Here is a 21,213-nt window from a genome sequence, read left to right as displayed (position 1 = left end):
GTGAAACGTGTGCGTCATCACTTGCAAAAATATATCTTCATATTTTTTTGCCTCCAAAAATTACAGCTAAACAATATAAATCAATGTTTTACAGAAGAACAGAAAACATTGTATAGGCTATGCTAACGTAAAGTGCTAAGATACTTTTCAACAGGCCGCAAGCATAAAGGTATATCCGGCAAAAAAGGTCCACCTACTTTTAAAGATGATCTAAGCCCTTTCCTGCAGGGCTCTTCAAACTGGCGTTCACTTACTGCTGCTGTGTCTGTTGAAGACGAATGTTATATGCTGTCGTTACTATTTTTCTGTGGCAACTTTTACAGAACTTTTCTCAGTTTAATAATCTTAAAAGGACTCTGAAAAAATCTGAAATATATGTACTAAACAATGTGGTAATAACAGTCTTGTATATGGATGTTCAAACGGAATTTTACCACAGCTTGTATGATTGTGTGGGATTGAAATAATACTAAAATTTGGTGTTACAGTCCAAACATAATAATCCATTTAAAAATGTTTTTGCCTGAAAACCAGTTCACTGTCCTTGGCACTTACTTCTGCTTAATGTACTGAAAGTGAAACATAGAAAACTGTAGCTGCGTGAAAGCTAAGTCGTGACACTTCTGTTCTCCCTGATCATTTGAATTACTTTAATCATACACTGTAAAAAACAAATCTATAAAGATACAGCAAAACACTGGCAGAAAAGGTTATCAGAGCGTTTCTGTAAAATAGGCGACTGAATGTAAAATGCATAATTAATAAACATTGTACATGCATATAAAATAGCCAACGCACCTATTTTACCATTACCCAATCTGAAATTTACTGTAGGCCTACTAAAAAGACGAAATTGTAACTATAAAAAATATCAGTCTGGTTCATAGTCATTGTATATTTTCACAGTAAAAGTTTGGCAACCAGAACTCCCAGTATTTTACTGTACTTTATTTTATTACAGTGTACAGAGCCCCTAAACTTTTTTTTTTTAAAGATACTAACCTCAGCCAAAACACTTTGAAGCAGTAAGACTATACCTGAAACCGCCTGTAACCACACAACAACAAACAGCAGCGCTGACCATAGCATACGTGCAAAAAACCTCCAGAACAAATTTCACTTTTTCTCAAGCAAATAGAAACATCCTTGTACCGTATTTCCTCCTTTAAAACCTCCTCAGTCGTCCTATAGGCCTTTTCCATTGACCTGCCCGTGTGTCTTTTCCCCTCTTATACAATGTGCAGGGCAGGTGTGTGTTTTCCGTTGCCATGGCGATCAGATCTTGCTGTTCTCCAGGTGGGAGTCGATGTGCTTGATGAGCGCGTCGTCCGGGTAACCCACGGGGAAGATGAGCTGACACAGGGGGCAGCTTCGCATGTCGCTCTCCTCCGTCTCCATCCACAACTGAAAACACAAGGCGAGTTCAGTAAATAAATACACACGTTCACAGTGGCAGCACCGTCGTAGTGATTGTACTATTACTCATTCAGTGGGCGTCTGCACTTCACACTTTGACAACTACTTCGATCTAAATACACCTGATTAATTCACGAGAAAACTTCTGGTCGTTTGTGGGCTGTAATTGGGAGAACACAGATTGTAGCTAAGCACTTCTTTAAATGCTGATTCTGAGCCTGTGGAATTCCTAATTTTAGCAAGTGCACTTCGTGTCCTATATGTCTTTTAATATTTTGGATTAACATTAACTCTAGCCAACTTCTAGGTGAATTATAACTTTTAGGGAAATTTGGGCTATGACACATTCTTTTTTTTTGTTATATTTGAGTGATATTTTAAGTTTAGGAGATAAAGAAACAACTTGAACAATTAAAAAACATGTGGACTAGTGCAGAACGTGGACAAATAGCTTATGCGTTTGACACGCAGTAGGGTATTGAAAGCTTTTGAAACATTTTTTAAAATACAAAATTAGCAATAACAATACAATTGACAATAAAAGGCTGCTTAATGGTGGCTTTTGTAATATTTGTACTTATGGTTTCTGACTATTTAAGGTATAGCTAGTTCTGCTTCCACTCCTCTTTGGGACTTTATAGCCTCTGCAGTGCCTCGATAGTCTGTGTCAGCTGCAATGCACATGCAAATATCACAATATTGCAAAATGCAACACCTGCACTATGATATGGCCCAGCTCTAGCCACAGAGGCCAGTGAACAATAAGTTAATGTCAAGTTTCGGTTAGAGCACTCACATTGATGGAGGGCCACGACTGGGCATGCTCCGCAGACATATAGCCCTGGGGGTGGCAGCTGAGGGTGTTGGGCCTCTGGGGGATGGGGAAGACCGTGCAGGAGGCCGGACCCCTCATGGATCCGGGGCCCAATGTGGGACTGAGCACTCCCAGTGTACGTGGCGGGCTTATGGGCTGAGTCCACTCCTCCTCATCCTCGGATGACTGCGGCGGCTGTGGGGCGGGCGTTGAGGGCGGCGGGGGCTCATAATGTAAATGCGCCACCTCCGAGAGCGGGAAGGGCATCTCCCTGGAGTGACGCAGCGAGCTCTCCCCCAGCGACCCGTCCGACAGCGGGCTCTGGATGGGGGACGTGGGGCTCCGCAGCTGATGTCCGTGAGAGGAGCCCAGAGACGGCTGTTTGGGGTAACTCTCGATGTACGGGCGTGGCTTGGGCAGAGTGGACACCGGGTCCAAAGAGAACCTCGGGGGGCAGTGGTACGCAGAGGGGTCCGTCACCTCAGAGTAGCTGCGTCGCCCCTGGAAACTGGCCCGGAGATGCTGGGAGGCGGGGCGGCAGGAGTAGGAGGCGGGGCCGTGGTTGTTGATGTCCAGCAGGGGCGAGCGGCGGTGCATGTCCGGGGACAGGCGCTGCAGGATGGGCGAGCGTCTCTGTTGTAAAGGGGAGTGAGGGGGCAGAGGGGATGGCGAGTGCCGGTGCGAGATGGGGGAGTGTCGCTGGGAGACCGGGGAGTGTCGCTGGATGGGAGAGTGACGCTGGACTGAGGACAAACACACCACAGGGTTAGAGACAGTTTAAGGCTCAGCACTAAAGCTTGTTCACTTTTAGAACAATTATATTTAGAGAGCTCTGTTCCACCTGAAAAGTTATATCAAAGACAGTAACTCTCTGCACACAAAGCAAACGTCCTAGTTATATAACGTTTCAAGGTTGCACAAAACAAACCATTTCCTTTTGTTTAAAACTTTTTGTAGGTTTTGGGTGGCCAGACTATTGCATCTTCACATCATGCCTGCGATGTGAATACAGTCTGTTTTGTACCTTCTCTCACGCCCAAACAAACAATGCAAAAGTTGTGCTTTAGGTGCTTATAACACAATAAAATGGTTGATACATAATTTAACAGTATCTATTCCATTTGGATGAAGTTGTAGTAGTTGATACCTTCAATGTGTTTTCGGACATCTTCACTAGTGATGTACATACAGTGTGATAATGGAGCGGTATCAAAGTATAAATTCTCATCAAAAAAACGATTACCGGTATTTTTAAATATGTGTTTTATAAATACTTATTTGATTAAACAATGAAATACATATTATGTATTTTAATTGGTCTCATCTGCTGTACGCCAAGGTAAAATTCTTTAAAATGCATTTTAATACTAAACTTAAATACATGTCAGTGTCAGATTGATGTCGTGATACTTGACATAGTATAACTTAAAAATAACTAGCATGGCCCATTATCACTATAATCTTTACTCAGTATTTTTCACTTTCTCAGTTTGAGCGCTGACTGAAACTCAAACGGATACAAAGTGTGCACACGTGATATTTGCTACTTCTGCAGACAGAGAAAAATAAAATATGTCTGTCTGTCATGGATTATTTCCTTAAAACAACTGTGTGCGTTGACATTTCCAGTTCCGGGACTTACAGACCTGGACTGGCCTGCTCCTGCGAGGCCTTCCTCAGGATCTCGTTCTGTTTGGAGCTCAAAGCCTGGAGACGACTCAGCTCCTCAGTGAGCTCTGTGTAGGCCAGCGCCAGGTTTACCCTAAGAACAGACAAGAGGTGAGATGCTTATGTTAGTTGTCCCATAGTGTGGTTTCTGATGCAAAAGGTTGTTTTTTCTTTAGTTGTTATTATGCTTCCAGTCTACAACAAATGAATAAGATAAAAATATTTCCTTTAGTTGGAAACATTAGTTTATAGGCTTAAAGGATTACAGGAATATCTTAAATATCTTGTGAAATACTGAATAAAAACTATGCCAATGTTGCCACAGTTACTCAAGAGCTGCAAGATTCATCGCAATTGAATCAATATCGTAATTTGAATCATTGCAATTAGAAAATCATAACGACTGTCATTTTTGAAGTACTATTATTTCCTTACACAACAACTTAATATCTGTTTTATTCTGCATGAAAACAGCCAAGTTTAGATCCGTACAAACATGCTCAATAACACATAGTTTGTACTCTGTGATTAAAATGTAAACTTTGAATAGGAAAAAACAAATAGCAATTTTAATTCGTGTCAGAAAAATAACTGCAATTATGTTTACATTTTGGAAAGTCAATATATTATTAATCCAGCCAATTCTTCTCTCTCTCTTCTTTTTTTTTTTTTCTTTAAACATGTATTATGTATATATTAAACATGTATCATATTTGTTTCATGCAACATTTAACTTTTGCATCCCGAGCTATTTCGCAAATCATCAATTATCTCATCTGCTGAATGACTTGGGTAGTGCAAGCATCACCTCCTCATCGCCGCCTTTCTAATTGAGGAGCACATATTCTTACAGTATTTTTAGAGATGTCACAGTCACGCTGCATAATTGCCGTTTATAAAATCACACCATTCCATGCAAGATGTGCCTTCTCTGTTCACAGGGGCTCGACTGACAGAGCAAGTCTATTTTTAAAGGGCCATAAACGACGCATGTTTTTTTTTGTTTGGGCTTTTTTGCGAGGCTTGTGTGTGTCGTGACCATGGCAACGACTGACTTTTTTGTCTCAAGTCATTAGCTCAAGAGCGGACGCTTTTAATGCCATGACGTAAATGCCAGAAAAGGCTATAATCCAGTGAATCTCTAATTGTGGCGATCCGGTCCTTTTGTTGAAATGCTAGGAACGCTTTGTGATTTCTGTGGATAAATATTTGAAACAAACACTCAAAATAATGCAGTTGCCAAAAAGAGAACTTCACATAAAATAAGTTAAATCCTAGATCTGCTTGCATTTTATTACGTGCATGTGTTTGGCTTGTTAATAATAATAATAATAATAATGTGATACAACATGAAATATAAACTATAACCAATAAAGGCATGCGTGAAATAAGGTGTAGTTTTGGTTAACAGATTTTTCTCTTGTCTGCAGGTTATGGAACAACAAGATTAGCCCAGTAGACAATCAACCTTAGTTATGGCTTTGTTAATTTGTCAATCTTTAGATAGTCTTGCTTTAAAATGGCTGTGTTTGGGGTGTTGATTGCACTACTGAATCATGACTTCAAAATATATAAAACATATCTTCTGTGGCAGTACATTTGCAGAACCACTGATCAGCACATGCAGAAAAGAGAAGCTGCACTTGTATACACCTTGATAAACTAAGATGGGTTTGCAGATATGTAGCGTGTGCGGTTAAGAGGTGAATTCTGAAACGCAGGGAAACAGCAGAAAGGAGATGCAGAAAATAGGAAGTCATACAGTCGCTGCATACAGCCTCAGATCTGATAAGCTTATCTCAAATGTATAACCAATTTTCTATAAACCGCCCGCTCTCTGCCTGGAATAGACTCATTTCATATCTAGATTAGAAAATTAATTAAAGACAAAGATAACGTGAAGACTTAAAACGTAATGTGATCTTGATATCTTCTAAATAGTGAGCGCTTTAACCAAAAAAAAACACATTGAATTAACTGTAATATTCGTAGCTGTCACGGCTAATTTTGCAGCCGTTCGATAACCAATTTTGATCCTGAAACTTTTCTCCAGTTGATGGCAGGAGATAAAAAATGGCAAACAACAGTTCTCCTATATCCCTGGGTTTTCACTGGAAATATACGACCGTCTATTACTCAGGCACTTTCCAAACACATAACTCCTGCCTACACCGCCAACCACCAAATATGCTGCCGGGATGTTCCCACTTTCTGTGCATTTCTTAGTCGCCTGCATATTCTTCACCCCCATGTGTGAAGGCAGCCTATGATCTGTACAACGCAAGAGACCATTTGGAAACACATTCATATATAATCACATCGCTTAGCAAGGTTAGATGACTGGATCGCTGCTAGTTTTGAATTTGTTTTACGATAAAACTAATGTCATCATGTCTTACTTTTATTTTCATTTTTATCCGAGCATCTTTTTTTTATGTAAGGGCAATCAAAGCGCAGTTAGAGTCAAAAGGGCACGTCTAAAATAGGCTTTGCGTCCTGATTTTGCAGCAGTGGGGAAATCAAAGCAGTTAAAATTAGGCTTAGAACAGTTATTAATCAAGATTTTTAGCAAGGACTGAACTGGAAAGTAATTTGAGCAGAATATAGGCTATTTTAACATGACGCTAAAAGACAGTTGTTTATTGTGTGTGTGTGTGTGTGTGTGTGTGTGTGTGTGTGTGTGTGTGTGTTTCTAATGGTTCAAACAAATAATCAGAGCTAAAAATCAGAGCAATTACACTCGCAAAAAAACAAACAATCACAGAGATATTTCTTGTAAATTGTAGACTAAACAGATGTGCCCACCAAGATTTCCACCAGTGTGACTCAGAGCCCCCCGTCTGAGTCTCCCACAACATCCCTCCTAATTTCATTTTCGAAGCCTGACATGCAAATTTGTATCTTTTTCATTTTCATCTTGAACACGCAGACGCTAACTGTCTCGTAAATTCTGCCCCGAAGAGATAAATAGTAAATTTATGGAGCCTCGGAGAAACAACAATATCTTTTTTACTTACAAACGTGGGTGTAGCATATGTTACTCTATATTACCAAAGTGACAATAAATATTTTATAGCTTGTAGCTGAGATCCACAATTAGAGGTGGTAATATCTATTTTCCTTTTATGTAACTTTTATGAAGGTGCCTGCTTGTCAGATGATGCCAGCCGGCCAGGTTGCAGGTCAGATCTGCGGAGAGGCGACAGCATTCACAATGAAAAGCAGTTCTGTTAAAAACTGGATAACAATGATTATTTTAAAAGTGAGCAAGATATATCAAATTTAGATAAGATGCAAAATGTGAATAGTGAGTATATCGTTTAGTAAAAAATACTACAAAAAGAGCTGACTAAAAATAAAAAACGTTTAAAAAAAAGTTTTTATAGTGTAAGGAGATATTTCTGCACTTTTGTGATTGATTATATAGACATTTCACATTTGTTTGATAATTAAACCTCAATTAATACGTTCAAACACGCTTCTCTGTTGTATTGAGATTGTATCGTCTGAAAATCTTCATTTGGAGGCAACAAGAAATACGGAGATGTTCATTTTGAATTTTAATGCCCACTTACTGATTATTTGACAAAAAAGTGTCCTAAATGTGTGCGTTCTGAATTAAATATAAGCTTGAATATCTAACTAATGCATTGTGTATCCATTTGTTGTTTGTCGTGTTTTGTGCAATCTTTTTATAGCTTCATCTCACTGACCTGCACAGAACGACTGTTAAAGACCAACGCCTCACACTAAAGGGCTTTTCACACTTTTTTCACGGTTTGAAAATGACTTTCTTTTAGGGAAATGCACAGAGGTGTTAAACGCTCCTCACATAAGACACACTACAAATAAGCAACCATGCAATGTAGTCCATTATTATTAGTATTATTTGTCTTATGCCATCTATTTTTATTATTATTATTATTATTGTATTTTATTGTATTTTAATTTTTAATTTTCCCTATTAAGATATGAGAGTTAATAGTTTTGTTAATAAGAGGTTTTGTTCATAAGAGTTTTTCGATTATAAGTTATCTGTCTTCTCCCCCTGTATCTACTGCGTTGTAACCAAAATTTCCCCATGTGTGGACAATAAAGGAATATCTTATCTTATCTTATTATATTCTTCATATCCTTACACCCAAAGTAATTTTATGGCAAATGCTTTCTTTTAACTATCTTTGACTAGTGATAATAACACTAATAACATTGATAAATATGAATATGAAATTTCCCCATGTGTGGACAATATCTTATCTTATTTTAAATCTCGACAATTATTTCTCCTGATTACTTAAAAGTGGCCATTTATTGTAAACTGGTCTCTTTTCAAAACGTGGAGGAGGTGAGTCAGAGGCAGTGCCATGTGGCAGCGACTTTCCAAAACTGTGGCGCTTGTGGTCTTAGTATGACTCTAAAAACATAGTAGTTATCGGTTGATTGGCTCTAGTTTACTGAGATTTGAGGTAATTAAGTTTGGGCAGTCGAATACAAAAACACCTAATGCAACCAATGTCATTTACAGATTTGAAAACTTTTGTACTATCAATGTTATTGGCGTCAAAAGGTGATTTACAATAATTTGGCTAAAATGTTACGACAGTTTTACACTATTGTCCATAAACTAAATAAAACTGATTTTCAAGTCTGATGAAATAACAATACAAAAAAGTGTAAAATCTCTCCACACAACTATTTATTTTGTTGTCAACTGAAAGCAATTTATTCATTATATTGAATTTGTTTGCTTGTGCATATACAAAAAATAACTATCATCAAAAACTATCAAGCATTTTTCCTAACATTTTATGCTTTTTCTGTATTGATAACTTTGACACTGCACAGAAATGAATAATGACATAGAGGAGTTACATTTCAACAGCCCTTTTAAAAAAACAACCCTTGCAGTTTACTCTAAATGGGACAATTACAAGAAAAAGCTTTGCCAGATGAAAAATAGACACTGTAGGTTTGTGTGGCAGGTGTGATTGATATTGTTGACTAAAACTAAGAGGTGACCAAGGTTTGGAAACAGCAGTGGGTATCCACCGCTGTGTGTCAGTGTCTGAAGTTTTTGTTTCACTTTGTACCAATTGAAACATTTGTGGGCTTTGACTGTGTGGGTGGGAACAGCCCGACGTGCCGCAGTACACTCACATCTACGGCGCAAAAGCACCATTCTTACGTTCTGATTACATTTTCATAACCACCACTCCTATTAGCGAAAGGCTCACCTCAGATCATGCCTGATTTTAAAATGTCATCAATCATGTCCTCATAACAGAAATATTAGTATTTATTTAAATGTGTGTAGATTTGTATCTATTACATTATGTTGCCTTGCTGATTTTACCTTTTCAATTAAACAAAAAAAACAAACAATTCTTCATGTTAAATCTTATCCACACTAAAAAGTTGCTGTACTAAAGTACTGCAGTCTGTGCATGACAGTGAGGCAGGTCACGTTGTGCTTACACTGCCACCTACTGTTGCCAAGAGTCACTTCCCCTGAGTCAGTGTGAAATGTCAGTTTTATAGGACTTAAATAGCTCTTTGTTTTTATTTTATTCTGCACAAATGTTGCCATTAAAAAAAAAAAAATCTGCTTTTGCAGTTTTGATGAATCCATTATGATAATGAATTAAAGGAGACGTGTTTCAGGTGCTTAGTATCCAACTATAACATTAGTAGATTCACATTTTACAATTTGTTATTTATAAAAAACAACAATAATCTAAAATGGCTTAGCAATAGAATCAGGTCCATAGAATTCCTGTTCAAATTTGCAGAATTGTCATAAAATCCGCCTCCTCTTCATAGAAACGTTTCAACATTACAAGCAGCAGATTGTCATTAGCCTGTTTTATATTTGAAAAGTGACTTTGTGACATCTTAGAACCAGACATGTATGACTCGGAGTCTTAATTTTGTACTGGGATGTGGACAGGGATAGGGGGTAGGTGAAAATAGGAATTTTATGAGCGTCCGAGCCTCAATTGCAGAAAAATACAGTATTACTCAAATATACACAAATCAATAGATGAGGAAACACTGATGTGACAAGGTTGATTTAGCACAATACACCCCCTTTAAAGAAGCTATTGCTGACACATTTACATAGTGAGTGCACGCCACCACCAGAATGAACTCAAAACACAAAGATGAATCATGATTTATCAATGCTAAAACTTAAAGATCCAACGGCTTGAACGTAATACCACTTAAATCGTATTTTTCATGATGAACCTAATCTTGTTCACCTTGACGATAATGTTTTGTTGCCTCCACCACTGCTTCATGGTGCTCAGTGGACCCCTGTTGTTGTCTTCCAGTTATTCTCTGTCCACATGGAAAGGGTTCTCCTCGCCTCCTTTGTGATCACTTCTGACAACCATCTCCGCTCCTGGGATCCTGTCTCCATCGTCTCTTATTCAATTGCACTTTGAACCTCCAACCCCCCTTCTCGCCCCTCTTCCCACCTACCTCCACAATGCACCGGTACTTACTGTTCGTCTCCAACCTTCTTTATCCACTCCACATCGCACTGCTTGCACGGCGAAGTCATTTCCTGCTAAAATAGAGCGTGAAATTAGATTAGTATGCACGGGCAGGTAGGAAATATTGGACACAATTTGACAGCTGAAGCCTATTGAGAGAACATGGTTGGCAGAAGCTTGATGGGCTCAGATTGTTCGGGGGTCAATAGCTGCTGATGTGTATTTTTTTCCAGCGAGTGATGTGTTTAGTTGCAAGCAGCGCCGATACCGTAGCATACTGTTTTAATTGATTGTCTTGACCTCTTTAAGTTGCAATCACAAATACATTAGCCCCGTGTTAATACTTAGCATCGGTGAATTGAGGCCTGCAGTTTCCATTCCAGCTCAGTGCCAACGCTAAGCTGACAAGGTTAGAAGCACATTTCCCAATAAGGACAGCTCCGTTTAACACTGTCCCTCTGGTGCTGGTAAACTGTCTGTCATGGGGCTGTGCTGTACAGGCCCACAGTATCGGTACAAAAAAGGCAATAGAGAAGCAGACGATAAAACCTCATTTGTAGTTAGTAATAATTAATAGATATAAGGTACAATTTGGAATGTTGTTGTTGTGTCTTTAGGCAAGGAATGTCGGCCACCGTGCCATATGAATGTGGTGTGTACGGTGAGTGGGAATGTGGTGCAGGAGTCGACAGGCAGTCGTTTGCTGGTAAGGCAAGTTTATTTGTAGAGCCTAATTTGTACACAAGGCAGTTCAAAGTGCTTCACACAACATAAAACAATGCACAAAGACATGTCAGAAATCACAAAACAGTTTGGAGTACAGCCCACAGTGAGCTATACAGCTTTCGTCCAAAAGATGGCAGTAGCAACGAGTGTGTGACTCACTATAGACCCATAAATAATCAAGATATGGTCATTGTCAATGATATGCTTATGTCTTTTGAATCGGTCAGTAAACATGTAAAAACATGTGGTTTGGAGTAGTTTTCTGCCTGGTAAATCCACAATGATATCAATATAAAGAAAAAAGATCACAGATGACTTCTACAGAGTAAAAGAACGAAGCATAAAACACTGTTATTCTGGGGTGAGAGAAGTTTATCATTTATTCTAAATGATCCATGACCATGAACTAGTTTCATGTGCCTGAGTCACAGAAAAAAAAAAAAAAATGCACGATACTCTTTGAGTTTGACTCAAGGTGCGACAGAGGGCCTAATGACTAGTAAAAAAAAATAAAAAGTGTGCATTCTGGATCCCAGGCACAAGAGTTTGGACTTTCAAGAAGTAAATTGGACTATTTTCTTGTGTTTAAGGACACTGAATAAAAGCAAGTACATTCCAATCCAAAATTGTGATTGATCAAAATGATTTATTTTCCAGACCGCCCAACTATACAGGCATTGTCAAATTAAGCCTCAATACTTGATAATGTGGTACAGTTCAAATCTTCCATTTTGAGTATTTTTACTATTTTAAATTGCTCTCGCGCACACTCTTTCTCTCTCCTAGTTTTAATTAAAGGCTTATTTAATAATGATTGAGAAGTCATTTTACGCTTGACGCGATCTAAATGGTAGAAATTATTGGACAATAATATCTCATTCATTTGCAATAGACCTGGAAGACTATTAAAGTTTCAGGCAGAATTAATTTAGAAAAAGTGCACTTACAAAGCCGCCCTCAGAAAGGTCACTCTGTAATTACACGCTAATGGCTAAACGTGGCTAAACCAAACTTCAGTCATGTTGCTATCCATCTTCATTCACTGAATTGACAAGAGCCTTCTGAATAAAATATTGCAAATAGCCATCACATGCCAATAATCAGTCTTTTCTACTATCCATCCTGCAAAAATTGGCCTATATTTATGTTATTGTTGTTAATGTCTGATCACATACTGCTTTAAAAAAATCAGTAATGGCTTTTTACGTTAAAGTGACATATTGCTATCGTAAGTGTGTAAAGATGCATTCACACTTGGGCCTAAATTTAGCCTATATTAGCCCTGATGTGAACTTTTTTATTCCTCTATAAAAAACAAAATATCCCGTGTTTTTATGGAACAAAAATGGTGACCTTATAGTCTCAGCACTGACCCTTTCTCGCTGGTCGTTCTGCATTCGTCTGATGTCCTCCTTCAATCTCTCACACTCTGCCTTTTGCTCCTCCTCCCGCTGACACGCCCCTTGAGCCTCATGACGCGCCCCTTCAAGCTCCGCCTCCAGGCGCTGGAGTTTCAGGTCCGACAACGCGTCCAAGCTACGGGAGCTCTGCAGGGTCATTGCAGGGCAGTCCAGCACTAAGAGAGGACACACACAAACAATCAATAGACCCAAAATACTCAATTAGAATAAGAATAGTCAAAAGTCCAGAATGGAGGCGGCTTGAGGCAAAAATGAAGAGGACCATTAAACATTTTCAAGTATTAACTTTTATTTAACTGGACAATACTAATGGTTTTAAGTCTTCACAAGAACAAAAATAAGCAAACAATTTGATATATATATATATATATATATATATATATAATGTATGTATGTATGTATGTAAAAAGAATATACATAACAAAACACAACCAGAGAGCGAGAATTAAAATAAAAATACCAATAGACAATAAACTGAACATCCCAAAAAACACTATAATGGATGGCACATTTAGATTTAAAAAGTTATGTTTTTTTTCCTCCTGCCAAAAGTATGTTCCAAATATATCTGTTATTTGTGTCCATGGAGTTTTGAGGAAGTACATAGTTCTAAAACTGAGTGGGATGTCAAAAACAGTTTGCAGTGCTTTTTAAATTTCTGTCCAATATTTATGAGCAACAGGACATGAAAAAAATCAATTTTCCAGCCACAAAATAGTTTTTGAGCTTCAAAATAGTATAATTTGTGGTAAAGTTTGTAAAGTTTCCTGTAGTGTCTTTCATAATCTATAAATAAATAAACAAATACTGTATTTTCCGGACTATAAATCACACCGGAGTATAAGTCGCACCAACCAAAAAATGCACAATAGCGAAGAAGAAAACATATATAAGTTGCACTGGAGTATGAAATGCATGTGAAAATAACAAATAATATCACATATAAGTCGCTCCGGAGTATAAATATAAGTATATAAGTATAAATATAAGTATAAGTCGCACCCCGGCCAAAATTATTAAAAAAAGGTGCGACTTAAAGTCCGGAAAATACGATAATGTAAAATACAACATTAATAGGGTGCACGGTGGCAGATAATCTCTGTGGAATTTGAATATTATAAAAAGAAATTTGCATGACAGGACCAGCGCTTTAATATCCTGCCACAAGGGGTCAGTAATGGAACAATTATAGTAAATTATTTAACTCTGAAACATTATGGCTGTGGTGAAGAATAATTTAACAAGAAACTTAAAGGTTAATGATGTAACTTTTCTGGTAGATGTACTAGCTTATTTCCATAGTGATGTTATTGCCTTGCCAAGAATGTTCCACAGTGAGACTCATCTCCATGGAGCCTGCTCACGATTAGAATGTGCGTTTTCAAGGCATTTCTGATCAATTAAAACACCAGCCACCATTAACAAAATGCTTGATATGTTAAATGTCATACCGTGGAACTTTCCATGGAAACAAGCAGGCGTATACAATACCAGAAAAGTTATGCAGTGCCCCAATAAAAGCAAATCTGTTCAGGGTGATTCATGCATTTCACGAAAACTGTAAATATGTATAAAGTTTAGTTTTATTGTCTAAGCTTCTTTCTGACGCCGCTGCTGCCGTTACTGTACAACAAAAGCACTGACTTCTTCCAAGGCCGGTGTCTTTCAGCTTGTACCTGGGTTCTGTGATCCGCGTGGGCATACTATGATTCAGCCGCTTACACATTACGTCCTTGAGCCAGGAAACACTGCACCAATGTGGAAAATAAATCACATTTTTCTCCTTTTTTATCAAGCTTTCAACCTGTACTTATCCAGCAGTGCAGTTAATCTCAAGGAAGGGATTAATCAACATCATAAAATAGCCTACGCATCTATTAAAGTCTTTTAAATCGATGTAACGCCTATGCAAAACGTCTTTTTGCCACCAATCGAGGCATCTGTTGAGGTGGCGTTGACGTGTTTTCTGATTTTTTCATGAGCCTCCCACTGCCTCAACAAGGACATAACACTGTTCAATGTTCTGAACTGAGAAGAGCTTAAAGAAACATGGAGTTAGCATGTGGTGCAGAGGAGAGCAGGTTTTACGGCCATGCTTTTGCTGACTGTGTGGAATACGTAAACAGCAACATAACTCATCAGATGTGCGTTTAGTGCAGGAGGTTTTGCTTTAGGAACATGACTCACTTTCAATTACATTTTTAAATCTAGTAAATCACATAAATGAAGATCCAAATGTCTTGGTAATATTTTTTCTGTTGTTGAACAAATAGTCGCTGTGATTTTCTAGATGCTGACAAGATGACCTTTATCAAATTGATTTACACCATTTTTATCTGTCAAGCATTTTGCTTACATTTAAGACAGAGTGCAGAAATAGACTTTACGCTACATAATCATAGTCACACTTATTGTGCATAATTTTATTTATTTATACACTTACAAGCTATTTATTCTGTCCATTTAGACTTAGCCAGTTATAGTAAATTTGTATTGGTTATTATATTTATTTCCTACCTGCACCGTCTGTGTTAGATTTAATTCTACCTTTAATAGTTATTTATCTTGATTTGTAGGACAAATAAAGGTTCTCTAATCTTATATAATCTTATTTCATCTTACATTTTCTAATTAGAAAACACCTTTGGTATCTATCAAATGATAAAGTAACACAGGGAATTCAATAAACAATGGTCGTCACTATGGCGTCATTCTTTAATTTACCAGTAGTTAAATTACCGGTAAATTAAAGTAATATTAGGAAACATATTTGAAAAACTTAACAATTTTTCCAAAAGATTGTATACATTTTTCTGATAAATAACCTATAGCCATTAGATTTGCAATGCCTGGATTCTGAGTACAATACTGTGTGCAGGAGCAGGAACCATTTAGACAAGTACGTCTTCCACCGTTACGTTTCGATTACTGGAACAATCCATATGAATCTTGCAGCCCTAATCCTGATTTCGAGATGACCAGTGGAGTGATGTTCAGAGTAAAGAGGCCTCGGCGGTGGTTCTTACTGTGAGCGTCGGGGCCGGCGTGCAGCTGCAGGTATTGCATGTCTTTGCTGTGCAGTTGGATGTTGAGTTTTTGGAGTGAGTTGTCTCTTTGTCTCAGAGCAGACTCCAGACCCAGGATCCGCTCCACGTGTTTCTCCACCAGGCTCGTCTGAAAATGTGGGAAACACGTCGTAATCTCCTCTCAGCTTAAGATGTTTGTAATTATTTAATATATCAATATGTATTATATGCAGAGCGGATTAAGAAAGCAAAAGCCTAATCCAATGAGGTTTTACATTGTATTCCAAAGCAGCACACTCGACAACAGTAACAAGCAACGGGATTATGATGTTAAAGCTTGCAGTTCTTATGATGATTTATGTTATTCTCACAAACTAGTAGTATATCCCAGCAATATGGCAGATGTTACTAATTCAAATCATACGTAACTGCAGAGTTTATTGAATTTTTTTGGATTATCGTTTTTCTACTTTTGTCCTTCTATTTGTCCGCCACTAATATGACGTGTAGGTATTTATTTGACAATCTTGCCCAACCTAACATAACCCTTTTCAATTGGGACTGGCACAAAACGTGGTGGTTTATGATTTTTGTCACCTCTATGACTCTAAAATCATAGGAATTCTGCCACTTATCTTTGAAATGACATTATAATACAGGTTTACAAGGCAAACTTTAAGACGCACAGGCCTCTTTATCAGAAGTTTTCCCAAATTGAATCAACAGAAGTCAATGCGTCTCAGGATGAGCGGAAGTCAATGTGTCTGGAGCGGGAGATGGCCGATGTTAATGAGTGCGGCCTCAGTCTGGAGGCGACATTGACACTGTGTCACTTGGCAGTCATCCGTCAGTCCTGGACTAAACCCCGTCCTTTTAAATCAGTCCAAGCCTCCCCCCTTTAAATCTGTCCAGGCTAAAAACTGCTGAGTCTGCACCAAACAGAACTCAATGGACTTTAGGGACGATCACAAACATTATCTAAGGAACTGGAGCCACAAAGTCTGTCCACGCACAGGGACCAAACTTGGTGTGAGACGCATTTAAAACAGTCTGGATTCTGTGTGGCAAAAGCGTACTAATCTTTGCAAAGTTCGGAAAGTAATAAAAGTTTTTTTTCAAAAGGAAATTACTTTTTAATGGGCAAGAGGAACAGAAATAGTAACGTGAACTAATGTAGTATGTCTAATGTTTTCTGTCATGCGCGCCGCCAGCATTTTAAAAAGGAATCCACGTCATATTTTCATCTGAAGCAGCGTTTTGAACCTTGTGTCTAGCGTAAACGTGACTTGTTGTTCTTTCTGTTGTTGTCCATGCCTTCAGTGTTTGTGTTTTCTGCCCACTTATTTATTGTATTGTTTACATTTTTTGTAAATTTGTAAATGTAATTATTATGTTTACATTAATTAGCGTGACCGTTAACAAGAAACCGCAGATGGAACATTTTTAATTGGCTACTCTCATAAATGCAATAATACTGTCACTAAATAACAAAATTAATAGACATACCAAGGATCTACAGCAAAACATTATGGGAGATTTTTGGTGAATAAAGATGTATTTCTTCTATGTTGTCCAACACTCGCACTTCCAGACACGAAAAAAAAAAGTAAGTAAGTAAGTAAGTAAATAAATAAGTAAATAAATAAATAAATACATACATAAATAAATAAATAAATAAAACAAGTCTGTTAATTTAAAGTTTTACATAAATATAATGCTGCAACTAATTCATATTTTAAGAAGTCAAATCTTTTTTTTTTGTCAATTATTCAATCAAACGATGAGACCTACATTTTAACCAACTAAAAATGGAAATATTATGTTAATGAATATTTACAACAGTGTGGCTTATTATAGAAACAATCTGAAATTGTTTTATTATTATTAAAGGTCATTTGTCGTGTGTTTTAGAATCTGTATAGTCCAGATAATGAAAACGATTAACAAAATACAATCAAGATTATTTTAATACTCGACAATTATTCTGATATATTTCCTTATATTACCATTATATTCACACAAGACACAGTGACAGGGGGCAACAGGAGTCGAACCCCCTGCCTTTTCGTTACCGGGGGAACACATCTACAGATCTAATGCCACTTGTCGGCCTAAACTGATGCGTCGACACTGAACACAAGCGTTTGAATGTCTCTCTCACCATCTTGTCCAGGTCTCTTTGGAGGTTGCTCTTCTCCAGGTGGATTTTTTCATACGCCTGGATCACGTCCTCCAGCTGCTCCTCGCGCTCCTTCCTCTTCTGGAGCTGTACCACACGATAAAAACCTGACTTCAACTTTTTCACACTTCAAGACAGTGATGGGGAAATCGAACTTTCAGAAGACGTTTTTAGATGTGTCTTTTAAAAGGTAAAAATGGCTTCACTTTTGACATTGCAATTCAAAACAATAATTTAAAGAAGCTCCTATTCCTCCTCTTTTTTCTCTTTTTTTATGCTCGTTATCCTGCCGGTTTAGTCTCCACAGAGTAATTATAGTGTTACTTCCCCTGGATGCTATAATCACATGTTATTTGACAGAGCAGAGGGCAGTGCAGGAAGTCAACCTAATGATAGAAATAGGGAGATAAATTAGAACATGTCGCCATAAAAGGATTTGCAGTAGGCGAGTTATACGTGCAGAGATAAGTACAAGTACAATTGAGCATGTGAAGCAGAACAAAACTTTCTGTAGAGACTGTTGCCAAGGTGAGCTGCATTCATCAACAACAATATGGCAGAAGAGACAGAACTTGGCAGGTACATTTATGCAGTTTTAGAACAAATAAATCTATAAATATGAATGTAGATAATTGTTTTAATTAACGGTACAAAAAGTGGTAAATCTGCATAAAATGTATCTGCCAACCATTAGTAATTGTTATTTCAGTTAATCAAACTCTAACCACATTTACCATCCTTCTATCTAACTAGCGAGTTTAGTGATTATTGGCGAGTACTGTGCATATTAGTTAAAGCCAAAATTGCAGTTATAAAGTTGCACTATGTAACTTTCCTGGTTTGGATTCTGTCACCTGCTTTTCTCCTTTGCAATATTATGAATTTGACTTCATCTTCATCTTCATCAACTACAATTCCGTAGTTTGGCATTACTGTTTTAATAAAAAATACCTTGAAAAACCTGCATTCTTACTCCACAGATCTGAACTTGATCAAATAAAATTATCCATTCAATTGATACTTAATAAATGACAAAGAAATCTGTTAAATCTATTATGGCTATTGCATTTTATGGATTGTTAAATTAATTATCGCGCAATGGAAATTCCCTCAAGGCGTCTTGCAAAGATGAAAGCCAAACTTCAGCTGCCAACACGTCACCATTTTAGCACTTTGTTTACATGAGAGGTAGTTTATGTATGTTTTCAGTCTCTTCTCTATGTTACACGCCATTCCATGCATTTAAAAAAATCTATATTTGTCCTTAACACATTTAGACATAGCAGATTCTTGAACTTTAAAAAGCCCTTTTCATAGAGATAAAATTATGGCTAAATACTTTACAGTTCATTAAAAACACACGCACATCCCACACAACCAAAGATAAGTTGATCCCAGTTATGTTTTATGTTAAAGCCGGCTCGATGATCCCATGTCACAGCGCTAATGTAGATTTTCCTGAAACACAGTCACACATATTCTGCTTAGGCTGCTCCTTTTAATTAGTCCTGGACAGTTCTGCTGTGCACTGTATCCACCAGGACTGACCTAATTTAATTACTCCCAAGTTCCTACGCAAAAAAATAAAATAAATGATGTTGTAAACTTTCTTCTTAACAAACGGCCAATGTTGTTTTAGTCCATTTTGTGCCCATTTGATAGAGGAGAATGTGCGACAGGAAACAGAAAACAGAAACTCTCGTCAATTACCACTTTATACAAACATACACATCTCCTATAACACTACGTTCTGAACGATTCCCGTGTGTAAACTTCCTTTTTTGTCTTTAGCAAATATTCTTTGATTTGTACTTGTATTTTCACCCTAGATGCAGATATTAATGCAGGATCTTGGTGTATTTTGAAGAAGTACCTCGTGTGTCAGGACGTTAACCCTCTCCACCAGATTCCCATTTTCAGACTGAAGCAGAGCCGTCTCTTTGCTCTCGAAGGAACAGTACGAGTTATCTTCTCCAAACTCACTGATCATCGGAAACTGCAAAGAAAAACAAAAACACGAACAATGAAAAATCAAGCGACTGTGTGTTTTTCCCGACTTAATACAATTCCTGTTTTGTTGCGTGATTACATTTGCAATTTCCCTGCCGCTTTTCCCACAAACGTCTGTAATTTTTGATGAGTTCACACTGGCATCATGAAAAATGCAGCTCTCATCAACTGTAACTGTGTGCGCCCCAGATATCATGCCGTACTATTGATGGCATTATACTCATTTTTAATACATTGGCGGTTTTGTACTACAACTGCAGAAAGAGCAGGAAGCAGCAGCAGCAGATTTTTATAGTTTGAATATGTTTTGAAAGCTACTTTATGTCCCACATATACTTTGCAGAAGCAGTTTTTATAGGTCAACACTCTTGTTTTATTGTTTTCCTGTAATGTTCCGTAGTATGGCATTAAACTTTTTCATTATCATGGAGACAGGTCAGATCTGCTAATAGTAAGAATATTTTAGTTTTTTTTTGTTTTTTTTAACAATACAAACACCTGTAATCGAAATAAATGCATGATAAGTTTAATGCCATACTATGGAACATTCCAGGCAACCATCAACAAGTCTAAATTTGGTAAAATTTGTATACAATTTACACTCCCTTATTTTTGGAGAACTAATTACAATATGGCACATTTTTTTCTTCTTCTTGACAGCATTAAAAATACATAACTTAATACTGAACTGAATTTTTTAACCTAGTATTAAAATGTTTAACAATGTGAAGCTGACACATTTTTGTATCCCAAACCTAAAATGTCCATAGAGTGAATGTATTTTTCTTGCAGTTTGGCTGAAGTGAGTTCATTTAGAGGTGAAACCGTTGCACAGTTACATAAGGACATTTAAGATCGATACGTGGCTCTGAAGGACCTCTGAGGCCTGCAGTGTTTTGTATTCTTCAGGTGGGCCTCATTAGCATTACATAACATCAACAGCAAATTAATCCAAGTATATGTGGTCTATAATTGGTCTCTTGCTTGGTTTCTAAAGGCAACATTCTATAGTTATGTAGTGTTCAATTAAAAAACTAAATAGACTGCTTATTCACTGATTTTGAGGCAACGTTTGATAAATATTGCAGCATTATGCACAAAGTCACTCAAATCAATTATGCGTTTCAACACGTTTGGATTTTTCTTATGATTTTATATGAAAATGCTCCCCTTTATTCATATTCTGTTTCAGAGTGATGTCAAATTAATTCAATTCATTTTTGTAACGCCCAAAATCACAACAGTGGTTGTTTCGGAGGGCGACAGTGAAGAACGGAGTAAACAATGTCCAAATTAAGAAACGATCAATTCAAAACAATATGGTCTTTTTCTTCTTGAATGGTCCTAAAAGAGGGTTCCATAATAGTCTTCATCAACTACAAACTTCATTTACAAATCAAAATCAAAATTAAATTAAAGCCGCAAGCGGCATCCAACGGCCCTCGCGGGCCGCCGG

The 21,213-nt window shown here is 37.4% G+C and overlaps 1 protein-coding gene across 2 annotated transcripts in view; it reads right to left on the bottom strand.

Moving 5' to 3' along the window:
• Positions 1–528: 528 nt before the first annotated feature.
• Positions 529–21,213, bottom strand: part of LOC140362376 (TANK-binding kinase 1-binding protein 1-like) — a 29,812-nt gene continuing 9,127 nt past the window's right edge. Inside the window, exons 2-9 of one of the 2 annotated variants that reach the window (XM_072448473.1) lie at positions 19,621–19,743; positions 17,730–17,834; positions 15,569–15,716; positions 12,495–12,697; positions 10,405–10,469; positions 3,877–3,992; positions 2,213–2,973; positions 529–1,404 (exon numbers count right to left, since the gene is read on the bottom strand). In XM_072448473.1, coding sequence (XP_072304574.1) covers positions 1,276–1,404; positions 2,213–2,973; positions 3,877–3,992; positions 10,405–10,469; positions 12,495–12,697; positions 15,569–15,716; positions 17,730–17,834; positions 19,621–19,743 — 1,650 coding nt within the window. In that variant the 3' untranslated portion in view covers positions 529–1,275. The remainder of the gene's footprint in view (positions 1,405–2,212; positions 2,974–3,876; positions 3,993–10,404; positions 10,470–12,494; positions 12,698–15,568; positions 15,717–17,729; positions 17,835–19,620; positions 19,744–21,213) is intronic. The other variant, XM_072448474.1, reaches the window with a different exon arrangement.

The sequence above is a fragment of the Eucyclogobius newberryi genome, unplaced genomic scaffold (assembly GCF_026437365.1).
Source record: "Eucyclogobius newberryi isolate DKJ021-1_F unplaced genomic scaffold, fEucNew1.0.hap1 SCAF_167, whole genome shotgun sequence".
NCBI lineage: Eukaryota > Metazoa > Chordata > Actinopteri > Gobiiformes > Gobiidae > Eucyclogobius > Eucyclogobius newberryi.
This window is presented reverse-complemented; position numbering and strand designations above follow the sequence as displayed.